This window comes from Populus alba, chromosome 16 (genome assembly GCF_005239225.2).
Source record: "Populus alba chromosome 16, ASM523922v2, whole genome shotgun sequence".
Classification (NCBI taxonomy): domain Eukaryota; kingdom Viridiplantae; phylum Streptophyta; class Magnoliopsida; order Malpighiales; family Salicaceae; genus Populus; species Populus alba.
In genome coordinates this window covers 11,942,687-11,958,257 of record NC_133299.1, presented here as the reverse complement: position 1 = coordinate 11,958,257, position 15,571 = coordinate 11,942,687, and the positions used below count along the sequence as shown (strand labels likewise).

The window sequence follows — 15,571 nt, the reverse complement described above, 5'->3', positions numbered from 1 at the left end:
TAACTCAAGTCACAAGTTTAGCGAGTTGATTAAAGTTAACTTAAGTCAATCCAAGAAGTTGTCATCTCAATGATTTTAAAAAATATATATTTCATTTTGAATTTGTAAGCCAAGCTTAGTTTTTAATGATAGTACGAATTATCTTTAGACCTGTCAAGTTAAGCTATTCACATTGGATCAGCTCACATACAATTTAATTTGAAACTCAGTCAAGGTAAAAAGTCAGGTCAAGTTCAAGGTTGATCTACTAAATCAAGTTTAATGACACTATCAAATAGTTCATTGTGATAACATGCGAGTGATATATTGTATTTAAATTGTTAGAATTTTATTTTTTTATGATTGAGTATTGCTTTTGGAATAATAATAGAATTTAAAAAAAAAACATAAATAATGTTGAACAAATCTAGAAAAAAGTCCAGCATGTTAATGAGACAAATGGATTTTGGTTTGAGAGATATCTTTTTCTATCCTTATTTTAAATTGTACATGTTTTTATTACTATGTCTTATGATTGCTTTTTATTTTTATTAAATAAAAGCCATATAATTAATGAAATGTTAGATTTGTTTGTTGAAATTAAAGATATTAATAAGAAATGAAGGCTTATACTAGCAATAGTTTGTTTCAATGAAATTTAAATTATTAATTTTCTTATTAAAAAAATTAGTTCCATATAATTAAGTAAAAAAATTAAGGGCTTTCCACAACACAAGATCGAATATCTTAATCTGTATTAGTTTCTTAATTTCATGATTAAATTTTTAGTTAGCATTAAGATATCTTTTTAAAATTTATTGACACATACAATCTCCTTAATCGATTTTCTTATACATAAGCATTTAATTTTGAGCTCATGATTAAAAACTTTATTACTACTAAGAAACACATTAAAGACATCTACATACTCTTTATTATGTTCAAAAGAATTTTTATTTGATCTAAAACGGAGCACAAGCGGATTATCAAGTTATCACTATTTAAAAGGTGTTTTATTTTATAAATTATTTTATAGCAAGATGTTTCCCTATTTTTACATGTCTATTTTTCATACAATATTTCACACGAAAATTAGTGAAGATAAAATATTTTACTATGAATATTTAAACTTATTTCACTTGTAGAAAAATATTTTTATCTCATTAAATTTCATAATATAATTTAAGAACATTAATATGCTTATAATATCATCCAACTATTAACAAAAACTAATTTGTGATGGTAAATCATTGTTGCAACTATTATTTCATCTTTATTTTGAATTTTGAATTTTGAATTTTTTTTGCCCTTGAATTTTTTTTTTTAATTTGGTCCTTGTGCATTTATTTCATTTGCAAATCTCTTTGATGATTTGTTCCTAAGATCTCGATAACATTCTGCCATTTTTCTCAAGCTGATTTCATGAAAGATTGTTCATGTTTTTTTTTGTTTTTCAAGAGATCAAGACTCAAGGGACTGTAGTTGATCATTAGAAAAAAAAAATAGTCTCTCAAATAAGAAAAAATAAGATGCAGATTAATTTCTAGAGGAGAAAGAGAGAGAGAGAGAGAGAGAGAGAAGAGAAGAAAGGATCAATATGCATTGCCTATAATGGAAGAGGATGTTGAGACACTTCCAGGGGCACTATGGATGGTGTCACGGGGTAATTTTTCGCCTTGCGAATAAACCCGTGCGGCAGCCTAGTCCCTCACTAGACTCAGCCTTCCCTCGCCAATCCCCCTCGTGTTTGCCTACTAACTAAGTGTTTCCCTCACCCAAGAGGTTTCCCCACTTTTCCAAGTTAAAGACAAGCGGAATACACAAGTAGATTGCGCACCACAAAGTAAAGCACACCAAGAATACAAGAAGAACTCTCAACCTTTATTTATCTCATCAACAAAGGATTACACAATCACTATGTGTGCTATGCACAGAAATCGCATGCTACACAACCAAGCTTACACGTTATTTCTCTCTATGCATTCCCTATCTCGTATGCTCTCTTCTTCTCCCCATCTAAGAGTATTAACAGCTATTTATAGCCAAGTATGTGAGCTGCAAGGCTCACCCATGATCTCCTATTTTTCAGGACATAGTGGGGCACTTTCTCCCCCATGATCTCCATGATCTTAGTGGCCTATTTTCCAGCAAGTAGTGGACAGTTACTGCCTATGATCCCATGACCCAGCAGCTTGTAGAGCAATCCCCATGATCAGCCCCCACGTTCTGTCCATGATCCCATGATCTAGGAAGTCCATAACTCCCACTCACCCACATTCTTACATGCCCACCTGGCAGCCCTAACTGTTAGTTCTTGCTGCGTCAGCGTTGAGTCACACGTATGCCTTGGACAATCCTTCGTCCAAGTTTTTTATCGTGCCAAGTCGAGCCCCTGACTTGCACAAGCTGTTGCGCGCTGTCAAATTCGCATCTGCATGCAGGCTGTCAATTCCTGCGCTGCCGAATTCGCATCTGCGTGCAGGATGCCACTGTCTGCGCTTCCGAATTCTGCGACAGCCCCAGTTCTTGTCAGCCTATCTCCCTGATGAGTTTTCCTGCTTGGCCTGGACAGTCCATCATCCAGCCCATGTTCGTCAACAATCTGCGCTGCCGATTTTCCTTTGACGAACCTACAGCCGCATAAATCTGCGCTGCTGATTTATCCCACTGTTGGCATGGCTGCAAGCACCCTCAAGCACTGTTTTGGACAACCTGCCGAAGCGTGCACCTCGTGCACATTTAACACTGTTACAGATGGTTAATTTTAGAGGCGGGAGGTCGTTACATAAAGGCAGCAAAGAGCACATGTTATCGCGTGCTTTGCAACAGGCTTTATTTTCCTATATTTTTACTTTGGTCTCTAATTTGATAATACTCTTCAATTAAGCCTCGAATCACATTTAATCCATTCAAAAATCATTAATTTTTTAATAACTCTTCAATTCGGTCCCCAATCTTATTTGATTTATTTTATAATTTGATAATATCTTTATAATTTAGTCCCGAATCCCATCCCAAATGAGTCAAACCCTTTTCTTTCAATTTAGTCCCTTATTCTCTATTAAATTTTTTTATTTTAACCCCGCTTTTCATCCTATCTAAGCTCAAATAAGCTCAAACGGTGATAGAATAAGGAAAGAGATAGTTAGTCGACTGAGTTAATGTATTATGATCGTGACTATGATTCAGGTTGTACATTTGATGTTTACCCCGTTTGATTGAGTGTATTTTATTATGTTGTCTTTTTAATATTAAAACAGTAAAAAAAATTAATTTTTTGTTTAGGCCGACTCCTATTTTTATCAATCATTCAAATTGATTTTGTATCTTTTAAATCAATTGGCTCACAACGTAGCAATTCCGACATATTTAACTAGAAGCTTATTCTAGAAAAGCAATTAGATCGAGATTTTTCAAGGCCAAGATTTACTGACACCATCAATTTGTTCCACACAATGATCGATTGGAATTTGAACATCATCGATTAATGGTTATTTTATCCCATAGAGTTTTGATCGATTCAACTACCATTGTCATCCACAGGTTAGAGCTAGCCCGGGGCCCTAACTACCCCTCATTTTGTTTTTACTCTCAAAATTGATACTTCTGTGAGGGAAAAGGTAATGGAAATTATGGAAGAAGGAAAGGTATAAACTGTCCAAATAGCAATCCACTCAAAACAAGACAATAGCACTAAGTATGGCTTTCAATTGCCCTAGGAATGGCTAACAAAATCCTGGTGTGAGAGAAAAGGGGGAGCACCAACGTAAGGAGAAAATTCCCACTTTATATATATATATATATAAAGTATCAAATAATTACGCATTCTTATTCAAAAGCTTGTTTGAAATGTGGTTGTAATTATGTTTTAAAGTGTTTGGAAATGCATTAAAATGATATTTTTTTATTTTTTAAAAAATTATTTTTGATATTAGTGCATCAAAATGATTTACAAACACCGAAAAAATATTAATTTAAAAAAAATATTTTTTTTTAAAAATCATTTTTAAAATATAAAATTAAAATGCAAAAACAAACATGCCTTTTTGTTCATAATAGGAAGTGAATTATTTTTATCAGGTATCCATTTGAGCCATAATCATTATAAACATAACTAGAACGTTAAAGACTTGATTTCAATGTCCAAATAAACAGTAAAACAAGTTAATTTATTTTTTTTATCATGTTAATTTTTTTATTAATTTTTATTTTTCAATATTAAATTAATGATAAATTAATCTTGATATTATTTGTTATGTAATAAAATAAAATAAAAATTAATTTGACTCAGTGAAGTTCAAACTCGGAATTGTAAGATTAATAAATTGATTAAATATTAATTAAAGAGAAACTCATGAACCAAGGAGCAAAACTCTAAATTATGTTATTATTTTCAAATAAGCGTTCGGTAATGTATGACATCAATAAATACAATCTTCTGATAAATTATCAAGTGAAAAAACAAACATGCCACCTTTGGAAATTATCTTGGCTCATCTTCCCTGCAAATGCACATTACAACTTTCTTTAGGGAAGTACTAATTATTTGAAAGCTTCAAACGGTTGTGACTTTGGTACCTTAACTTTTATCTATTTGGAAAATGATAGAATTAGGAGGTAGAACTGGTTCTAATAAGCTTGGGATCTTAGAGTGAATTTGTTTTTATATTTTAAAAGTATTTTTAAAAAAATAAAATTTTATTTGTTTAATTTTTTTCTTTACTTTAACATAACTTTTTCGTGTTTGTTTTCATATCGTTTTAATATACTAATATTAAAAAAATAATTTTTTTAAAAAAAATTATTTCGATACATTTTCAAGTGAAAAATATTTTTTAAAAAGTAGGATTTTCTGCAAATGAAACATCCCTAACCTTTCAAATTATTGGTATAGAAATTTAAATTAATTGCATGTGTTTGTGAATTTAGAGTATCACTAGTATATTGGCATACGCTCTGCAGCAAGTCAATATTTTTTTTTAAATGTAAAAATAAATATCAAGAGTAGAAAGAATATTTTAAGAGTTTTAGATCTAGCGGCCATGTCAAAATCAAGAGCCTTGGGTCTGGGGTCATGCCAAACATGCGCCTGGGTCTAACAACCATGTTAGACTCATGCCTTGTTCTGGCAATCATGTCAGACCCATGTGCCTTAATTTAGTAACCATGTCAAACCTATGCTTAGGTCTAACTACGCTCGGGTCTGACACCAGACATAGCTGTCAGACCCAAGAACCTTGGGTCTAGGATGATGCCCAAGCCCAAGTAGCTTGGGAATGGTGTATTTGCCAGACCCAAACAAATAGAGAATAATTATGTATTTTAGTAGTTAAAAGAGATAAGAGAAAAAAAAATGCAAACAATCGATCACTAGCAGCAATCCATTAATCATGATATGTCTACACGCATCGCATCATGTGTAAGAGGGCACGTCTACACATTTATGTAAATGGCAAATGGTCAGATTTGACCACTTGAAGGTGTTTTACACGCCTTCTTAATGGCACAAGCGTCAGTAGCTTTTTGTATAAAAAATAAAAAAGACAACATGACAATACTAAAATGCCTCCACGGTCCTCTTAATTACACATCATATCCAAATAAATTTCACTATCGCAATCCACAATAATTTGTGTCCAGTTAGAAGTTCATAAACAACAAATAGCAAAGTAACAGATTCAATCATCAACAACTCAAAGAAAAATTTTGCAAGAAACTATCAATAAATTCTAAACCCAGCAACCAAATTTCAAGAAATAGCACAAATATTTCCACATGAAGAGAAAATCACTAAGAATAATCTATGATAGATAATTGACAGTTCAACAAATAAAAAAATACATCTTAAAGACCTATTTTATAGTGAATGCCCTTCCTATTTTAGATTCTTTGTTCATCTTAATATAAAAATTCAAAATGAGTTTACAGTACTACAACAATCAACAATATTGCTAGCATAAAGGACGATTAGTGCAAGGCATGGTCGATAATTTGTTTTACATTTGGAAGACAAAAAGCAACCTGTCTACCTAAGTTAAATTGAGCAATGGATACTTTAATTGAAACTTTACCATAAACGATGACCTAAAAAGACGACATTGAACTTCAAGAATATTATCACACGGTGGTGGGTTTAGTTTGAGATGAAGAAATTTTATGGTGGTTTCTATATATAGAGATAAGTATGAAAAAAAAATCCTACCTAGACATGTTTTTATTATTTTTTAGGGGACATGCGTTCTTTTTTCTCTTTTTTTTTTTTTTAAAGGTAGATTAATTAAGTTATATTTTTTCTTTTTTCTTTTTGTATTTATCTCTTTCTTCAAGGGAATTCAGAAAATAACTAACAAGTTTGAACGAATTTCAAAAATATTTTCCAAATTGAATTTAATCCGGTGGAATGAGCTATGAAGGCAGCATTTGCTTTGGATTTCCACAGCCATTTTAGTGGTGGAAAGGAATATCACGAGGTTACGAGATTCCTTACTAGCTAGGTTAAGGGGTCCAGTCGGTCCCGGACTCAAAAGAAAGGAAAAACTAACATTTGGATGCCATTCCCATCTGTAGCTGAGAATGACATGCTGAGTGGAAGTAGAAGGATACAATGACCATTTTCTCTTTCACGATAATCTCCAAATAATTATTTTTTACTTCTTAGTCGTGTTCAGGGAATAAGGAATTTTCCCCTATGAGTAAACGAAGCAAATCCTCCTCTATATAAAGACGCCCAAAGCAAGCTTCTCTTCCATAAATCCGCATCCATGGTAGCCAGCACTCTTGGATAGAAAATATAAATTAGGGCTTTGGAAAAACATTATCAAGCATCTGCAAAGGTATGGAGCTTAAGAAGGGAGTAGAAACAGGAGGTGTTGATGAAGAGAAATGGGTTTATGATTCCTCCGTGGATCATAAAGGAAGGGTTCCCCTCCGGGCCTCTACTGGTGTTTGGAAAGCAACACTCTTCATCATCGGTAAGGACTAAACACTTCCATGCAATGAAGTATTAAGAGTTGCCGACAAATTAATATTCTTTATACTATTATTCCCTTTGTATTTTATACTCTGTTTGGTTACCTACAAGAAGGATGAAGCCACGGAGAAGGGCATGAAGTCTCCATTTTATTCAATATTCCTTTCTTTTCCTTATCAGCCGTAGACAGAATATCGAGCTTATCTAAACTCTACTTAGGAAAATTAATTTAGCCATGAATATTACTCCCAGAAATAGGACTGTTCTTCCTTTATTGTTGAAAAACAAATACTGGCGGATGACTCTTCATGGAACTCGTCACTTTTCTTCTTATGATTCTGAAACGAGAATGTCTATCCATGCAAGTTAGCTAGGTATTTGATACAGTTTTTGTCATGACCATGTTTTTTCCTTTTGTGTTCTTACAAATGGTCAAACTAATCGGTAATGTTGAAAAAACCTGAAGTCAGCTAGAGTACAAGCTGGTGGGCTCATGCTAATTAATATATATATCTTAAATATTATTCTCTCAAGTACTACTAATTTCCTTTCTTGTGGGTTCTGGGTAAAGTTCTTACATGGTGAAGGTCATAAATATATTTAAAATCAGAAAGAATTTGCACTCAATATTCTTCTCACTTCAAAGTGAGACCTAGTCTGCATTTTAGCAATCCTTGGATTAAACGTCTTCTCCGTCTCTTTTTCTTTCAAAAAGGCAAAAACAATCTCTTGGTTGCATGCCTTGCATGGTTTGTAATGTATTTATTTCAAGGAGAAGAGTATGGTAATTAATATACCTTTTCTGATCAGCTTTAACCATTTTTTTCCTATAAAGAACAAGAAACAATCCTTACCGTTGATCTTCTGAGAGAAAAAAAAAAAACAAAAAACAAAGAGTGGATTCATAAAAGGGACGTTGATGGCTAACAAAATCATCAGTACTAAGCCTATGACAGTATGACCCCTCCCTCCTACAAGCTCAGACTCAAGCCTTTCTTGTACCTGTGGGTGTGTCTATATATATATATAGTCGCTATAAGATATACATAAAACTGTTTGCCATGGAATACAAAAACTAATCCGGATTTCAACATTATTTCTTTTCTTTTCTTTGTTAATACATCTTGAATCTTAATTATGCATATAAAAGATTCTCAAAATAAGAGCCCAACGAACAATAGGAAAAATAAATCAACTTGTACGTCATTGAGTTTTCTGTTTAGTGAGATGCAATTATTCCTACATGTTATTGTCAACATCAGTAAAAGTTGCATACAATTGATTCTTCGCTTACAATCACAAATATGGAGAAGAACTTATGCTCTGCATGGGGTCCTTCTTCTGCTTTATGTATGGCCAATGAATGCAGCCTTTAATGGGCTACAGAGATACGTGGTAAGGTCCACATGAACTGCACAAATCCTTTGTTTACTCGTAGAATCTCATGAGAAAAAGAAGAAATCTATGTCACAGAAACGGGTCAGGGACCAGAAACCCTACGGCACAGTGGTTGTTTCTTTCGTTTTGGTTTATGATCTTTAACTATTTTCTGTTTGGCAGCCATTGAATTCAGTGAGAGATTGAGTTACTTTGGAGTGGCGACGAGCCTCATCATTTACCTTACCAAGGTGATTCATCAAGACCTCAAGACAGCGGCAAGGAATGTAAACTACTGGGCTGGTGTGACTACGTTGATGCCCTTGTTTGGAGGCTTTCTTGCTGATGCTTACTTCGGGCGATTCACAACTGTTTTTCTTTCGTCTGTTGTCTACCTTCTGGTAAATTCTTTTTCTATGTCTTTTTTTAATTGGTAAAGTTTTATATTTAACCATACTTGAATACTCCATTATTTAAAAATTAGAGTATTGGTAGAGTCTAAAGAGGTTAAAATATTAGTAATAAAAAGGGTGAAGATTGATTTACCCTTATAACTTTTCATAATTATCGTCCATAATTTTTTCTATCTCCTAATACACATTCTTAACATTTCATCCCTTAACATTTTTGTATACCCTTTAACACTTTACCCTTAAATCTTGCCCCATCAACATTACTCTTGATCCAAATTTTTCATCTTAACACAACCTGATATGCAAAGGGTTTAATTCGTTTTTAAAAAAAAAAAAACAAAAATGTATAATGGATTTAATTAATTTTTTAAAAAAAAAAAGAAAAAAGAAAAACTCTTTTGGTGATAAAGATGGGCCTACAAAGTTAAGATAGACCATGAAAGCCAAATTCAGGCTTTATGTCCATTTTGCTTCATTGATTTCCTGAAAGTTTTTGTTGATCCAGTTTAGTAGCCAGGCAAAGCCCGTGTAAAATGATGTTAATGACCACCGTTCCATCTTTAGTGATGTTCAAAGGCAAAAGAATACCTAAAAGCAGAAGCAGAATCTCTCGGAAAACTCCATCATCGTCTTTGAGAAAAGCCAAAAATTAATTACTTGTTTATTTCATAGTTTATTCCGAACATTTACTTTTATTAAATTTGTTCTGAGAGTTTTGTTTTTATCTATTTGAACCCCCAGGGCTTGATTCTCTTAACAATGTCCACGTTTGTACCAAGTCTAAAGGCTTGTGACGCAGCTGTGTGCCTGGAGCCTCGGAAGGTTCATGAAGTGGTCTTCTTTATAGCCATTTACATGATCTCCATTGGAACCGGAGGGCACAAACCCTCGCTGGAGAGTTTTGGAGCTGACCAGTTCGACGAGAATCACAGTGAAGAAAGAAAGAAAAAGATGTCCTATTTCAACTGGTGGAACTTTGGCCTTTGTTGTGGCCTTCTACTTGGCGTGACTGTAATTGTTTACGTGCAAGATCGTGTCGGTTGGGGTGCTGCAGATATCATTCTTGCAACAGTTATGGCTTCATCACTAGCCATCTTCATTATAGGAAGGCCATTTTACCGCTATCATGTGCCACCTGGGAGCCCCTTGACGCCAATGTTGCAGGTCCTAGCAGCTGCCATTAAGAAGAGAAACCTGCCATATCCTTCTGATCCTGCTGACTTGCATGAAGTTCCCAGGTCACGAGTGGATAAAGGGAGGCTTCTCTGCCATACCGAAAGTCTCAAGTAAGCAATTAAGTGAACTGATTGATATAATGGTTTCCATTGAATAATTGCAGTGCGTATCCGTGTAATTAATTTGGCTCGTGTGTGTGTGTGTGTGTGTGTGTGTGTGTGTGTGTGTGTGTGTGTGTGTATCACCCAAAATGTCTTAAACTGCTCGTTCAACGATCCCAAATGAATTGCAGGTTTCTTGACAAAGCCGCTATAGTGGAGGATTGGGAAAATTGTGCTGAAAAGCAAGATCCATGGACACTAGCAACCGTGACCAAGGTTGAAGAGATGAAGCTTATTCTCAATTTGATCCCAATATGGCTAGCTACGTTACCATTTGGAATCTCTGTAGCACAAACAGCCACATTCTTCGTCAAGCAAGGCACTATGTTGGACAGAAATATTGGTAATGGCTTGGAGATCCCTCCAGCCTCAATCTTCGCGCTTTCCGCTTTTGGAATGATAGTAGCTGTGGCCATTTATGAGAAGATCCTTGTCCCAGTGCTGCGAAGGGCTACAGGAAACGAGCGAGGCATCAAAATCCTGCAGAGAATTGGCATTGGAATGCTTTTCTCGATCTCCACAATGGTAGTTTCAGCATTGGTTGAGAGGAAGAGACTGGGTGTTGTAGAGAAGGATCCAGTGAAGGGTTCACTTTCAATGAGTGTCTTCTGGTTGGCTCCACAGTTCATCATTATCGGTGTAGGAGATGCCTTTACTCTGGTGGGCTTGCAGGAGTACTTCTATGACCAAGTTCCTGATTCCATGAGAAGCCTAGGCATTGCCTTCTACCTTAGTGTCATCGGAGCTGCAAACTTCATCAGTAGTCTTCTGATAACAGCCATTGATCATGTGACTGGGAGATTTGGCAAGAGTTGGTTTGGAAAAGACTTGAACAGTAGCCGCCTCGACTATTTTTACTGGCTTATAGCCGGAATGATCGCAGCAAACTTGATTGTATACGTGTTCTTAGCTCGGCGATACTCATACAAAAACGTTCAGAGGAGTGTGATTGTGGCTGACTGCTGCGAAGATGGTTTTGAAGTTTCAATGGCCTAAAATACTTATGGCAGTATATAAATAATCACTGGTGCTTAAGGTATACTATCTGAGAGTAATAGTGTATGATCAAGAAATTATATTTGATGTTTTGGCTTATTATTATTACCTGTGGAAATTTGCACTTGTTGGGTATAATTTTTTTCAAATTTGCATGCTTCATGGGGATGCATTTTGTGTGATTTCCTCGAAGAAAAATTGAGTTTAGATGGCTGCTTTCAGGGCTGGCTGTAATTATCAATAATCTAATGACAATTTTCAATGATAACGGCTAAGCAGCAATAAAAGGTGCAAAAACGTGCACCTGCCATTCACGGCCGCAGCCAAAAGTTGTGAATTGACTCATAAAATCTAGCATGCAAAATTGATTTAAAATTTTAAAAACTAATAAAATTAGACTGAAATCATCTTAATTCAGTAAAATTGATAAACTCGTGATTCCAATATTAGTTTTCTGTTTTCATGGGAAAAAATAATATTGCCCCGTTTCATTTCAAAAATAAAGAAGTGTGTTTCATTAAAAAAAAAAAAAAAAAAAACCCTTCAGTCTTGTAAAATCATTTAATTTTACAAGTCAAAGGTATACCTAGCAAGCAAAATCGATTTAAAAACTCAACAGATTCAGTCTCTCATCTTCTCTACCAAGTGTTTTATTGTTCATCTCACCCCTTCTTCAACCTTGGCCAATTAAGAGTCCAGACATCGCTAGGAGCCTAGAGTAGCAGCTTCATGGGAATTTCTGTGAATTTTCTTTTACCATCCTGTTTTTCTTTTTGATTTGCTATGTTACTTTTATATGCTAGTTTTCCGGCAAGGCATTTCAATGTTATATAATTGTGATTGCTCTGGGATTTTAAAAGGGCTTGGGTGTTGCCGTGAGAGAGAGGGAACTAGGGTCTTGTCTTTTTTTAGAGGGGCGTGAAACTGGTGTGATTGATGGTTGGATTTATAACTTGGAGGCTGGGTTTTGAATCTAGTTCATGGTGGTGGAGATGGTGTTTTGGTGGCGGATGACGGCTGGATTATGGGTGATTTCGGGAAAGGAAAATTGGGACAAGGAAGGCCATTGTTCATTTGTTTAGGTAAGGTGAGAGGGGATCTGGGTTGGTCTCGGGTAGCTCACAAGGAGGAGATCGTGGTCGTTCGTGGTAGACAATATGTCTGCTACTGGTGGTGAAGAGGTCAACATCAAGAGTGGGAGAGGAAATCATTGTCGTTGAAGTTGCTGGCATGTTCATGGGTTGGTTTTGGGGCTTGATTTTCGAGTTGTTTTGATTGGTTGTTTTAGAACAAGGGGGGAGAGGCTTTATTGGTGATTAATGGTTTGGCGGAGGTGCTGGCGACTTGGGCGGAGGTGCTGGCCGTTATGGTTGATTTGGATTGTGTTGATGGTTGGTGTTGCTTGGGAGATTAGGGGCCATTGTAGTCGATATTATGCTTGTGCTGTAATTTTGGGTTGTATAGATTATGTGGCTGATGTGGTGCTTAGGTTTTGTTAATTTATTGATTATTTGTGTTTTAAAAATAGTTTTGAAAAAAATTAAAAAATTATATTTAAAAAAAATTAATATTATTTTTATATTTTTAAATTTATTTGATGGACTGATATTAAAAATAATTTTAAAAAAAATCATTATACCTTTAAAATGAGAGAGTGCAATGGATAGTTGTTTGCTGTGAAATTATACCAAGTTCAGTTCAGATAATACCCTAAAAATATTGTTTGAATTAATCATAGTTTAGTTTGATTTTAATAATCTTGTTTGAATGGATTATAATACATTGCATTTAGATAAAAATTCATTTAGTTGTATGCTTTGTGTTTAATGGCAATATGATATAAATATTACATTTTACTCATGGATTTATTATTTTACTTATGTAATTTATTATTTTATTATTTATTTTTACAACCCGAGCTAATATTAGATTTTTATCATCATGTTAAATATTATGTTTAGAAAAAACATTATGTGGAAGAAAAAAAATGTGGATGGAATGGCCCCGGTGATATAAATATTGAATCTTATATATGTTTTTATTTATACAAAAACTCGTCTCAAAAACGTGTGTTTTTTGAGAGCCTTATTCACAGCAATGAGATAAGCAAAAGGATAGGCCTCGAGGGCAATCAAATAATTGAATCTAGCTAGGCCCCTCTCAATTTCAAAGCATTGTCTGTGTGTTCATAAACGGGAATCCCACTGGGTCTTGACAGCTGAATTCAGCCAGGTTCCTCACAAAGGATAACACAAATTGAAGGGGTCCCAAAAGGAATCTTCTGTTATTGAAGTGTCGACAATTTTTGCATAATACACTAGCAACCAACAATAATTATTAATTACACCCCCCCTGTTCTTTTTTGGAATTTCTTCACGGTATACCCTTTTCATTGTATCAACAATCACAGCATTCTAATTGGCCCATAAATAAATTAAAATAAAAGAAGATTAAAAATAAAAACACACAGCCGATTAAGACACCAACTGCACCCACCGTGCAACACTTGGCACACCCTGATTGACTGCAAAAACCATGTAATAACCTGGCGGAGCCACCGCCCCATTAGGGGGCGCATTGCAGCCAATCTTATACCTGTTGCCGCTGTCCGGAACTGAGGGTGTAATCGTCAATTTAACCAATCTTTGTCCTTGTGAAAAGGAATGTGTTGCAAAGGGTGCACTTGCAAAATTGACTTCTACAAGCCCCACCACAGGCAACGTAACGGACACAAACACATCAAAAGCCTCCCCAAAACGCACTGTATCGGGTATTTCCTCTATTACGGGTCGAAGGTTAGCCCGATCCGGTGACAAATACTCGGGTGAAAACGCCTCAATCCGTAATTCGGTCGGGAATTCAGCTTCGAATTTGTAGAAAAAATGCGGGTTACTCCCTGCTACCAACACACGCCCATCTGGTAAAAGGTTAGCTGTTGAATGGTACAATCTGGGTACAGTTCCCGGATTCAGTGTCATGAACCGTAACCCAACGGGTTGGCCCGGTCTGTATAGAAGTGGATACAAACACGGGTTTGATGCCATCTCAAACCCTTGGGTCCCAGCTTGAGCTCCGTTAATGACTAGAGCATCACCGGTGGGTAACATTACCATATCACCCATGATCCGTCCGAATGGCATGTCCTCCATTTCCCAAATCGGGTCGGGTGATGTAGCTTCAATACGCCCACAACTACCGTGCGCCGGGGTGTCGGTGCTCCTCTCAATGAAAGCGCCATACTGGGCGCCCCCACAAATAACAATCACAGCCGTCGAATAGTCACCCTCCAATGCCAACATAACTGATGATCCAGCGGATGGGTAATTCCTTGGGCCCCCATCCAACGGTGGGTATCCTTTCACAACTTTATTAGTCTCGTGATCAAATAAAACCGCTTTATTATTAGCAAACACAAATAATTTACCGTTGGGAAGGAGATGGACGTAAGGGTATAAATTGTCCATTTGCTTATCTTCCACGTCAGAAAGAAATGGAAACAGCACGGCACCGTTTCGAGGCGGATAGTACTCCACAGTATTTGCTCCTCTACCACCAATTATAATCACCGACCCGTCGGGCAGTATCTGGTTACTGGCATACCACCTCCCCTCGCTCAATTCCACGTCATCAAGCTCGACCCAATCGCAAGACCCGTTAATGTCACACGGGTCGAACTTTCGGATCTTCTTGAACCCGTCCAGATCACCACCTGTTTGTAAGAGAGTTCCATCATGGAGAAACTGACCTGATGAGCACCAGGTGTCAGTGAGGATCATGAGTGGCCGGATTTGATTGGTTTGGAGATCGAGAAGAACGGAGTGGGCATAGCAATCGCGCTTGAGAACGGCGTCGTGGGGGTCGAGACGACAGTGGCCTTTTCGTAGCATTTTACGAGATGGGCCGGTGTTGGTCCGGTCTAGAAGGACTACAGTGTTGAAGCGGGTTACTGCTGTGTGCATGGAGGATATGCCTGCGTTAGGGACTAGGAGATCCCATGTGCCGGGCAACTGAGCACGTGAGAGGAAAAAGAAAGTGAAGATTGAGAGGATTAGAAGCTCCATTAGAGACGAGCGGGGTGGGGGGGGGGGGGGAGCAGGATGGTAGTGGAGAGTGAGTCGAAGAATTGGTGCTTCTAAATAGAATAGAAAAATTAGGGGTAAAGTACACATTTGTAGCTCAATTACCTATTATTTCTCAGCTAGGTACCTCAAGTAAAGACAAATATCTAAGTAGATCCCTCATCTAACAAGGATTACCCAAATTACAAAGCGATTATGAATCATGCAAAAAAGAAAAGGCTTCTTTCTTGGACAAATAGGTCTTGTTTCCAAAGGAAAGTTCTGATTCCGTTATGATTATCCAATAGATGGAAGACCCAGTTGAGATTTGTTTTTGTTTAGGAACCTAATTGAAAATTGAATGACTGGCAGAGGATAAATATGTTATTTTCCCAAAATTTAAAAGGTCACGAACGGGAGGAAATGGGTGTCGGCTTTAGT

General features: G+C 36.2%; 2 protein-coding genes across 2 annotated transcripts; one reads left to right on the top strand and one right to left on the bottom strand.

Moving 5' to 3' along the window:
- The first annotated feature begins 6,613 nt into the window (after positions 1 to 6,613).
- LOC118037443 (protein NRT1/ PTR FAMILY 5.6) lies at positions 6,614 to 11,198 on the top strand. Its single transcript, XM_035043419.2, has 4 exons — positions 6,614 to 6,950; positions 8,510 to 8,727; positions 9,481 to 10,025; positions 10,208 to 11,198. Exons 1-4 carry the CDS (start codon positions 6,815 to 6,817, stop codon positions 11,070 to 11,072), a joined length of 1,764 nt encoding a protein of 587 aa, XP_034899310.1. The 5' UTR covers positions 6,614 to 6,814; the 3' UTR covers positions 11,073 to 11,198.
- Positions 11,199 to 13,328: 2,130 nt separating this feature from the next.
- On the bottom strand, positions 13,329 to 15,179 carry LOC118037480 (aldehyde oxidase GLOX). The gene has a single exon (XM_035043474.2). It carries the CDS (start codon positions 15,131 to 15,133, stop codon positions 13,547 to 13,549), a length of 1,587 nt encoding a protein of 528 aa, XP_034899365.1. The 5' UTR covers positions 15,134 to 15,179; the 3' UTR covers positions 13,329 to 13,546.
- Between the last annotated feature and the right edge of the window lie 392 nt (positions 15,180 to 15,571).

Excerpts from the sequence above, each read along its gene's own strand:
- LOC118037443 (XM_035043419.2), top strand. The coding sequence starts at position 6,815 with ATGGAGCTTAAGAAGGGAGTAGAAACAGGAGGTGTTGATGAAGAGAAA. Across the intron at positions 6,951-8,509 it reads AGCAACACTCTTCATCATCG|CCATTGAATTCAGTGAGAGA; the intron begins GTAAGGACTAAA and ends TCTGTTTGGCAG. Across the intron at positions 8,728-9,480 it reads CGTCTGTTGTCTACCTTCTG|GGCTTGATTCTCTTAACAAT; the intron begins GTAAATTCTTTT and ends TTGAACCCCCAG.
- LOC118037480 (XM_035043474.2), bottom strand. The coding sequence starts at position 15,133 with ATGGAGCTTCTAATCCTCTCAATCTTCACTTTCTTTTTCCTCTCACGT.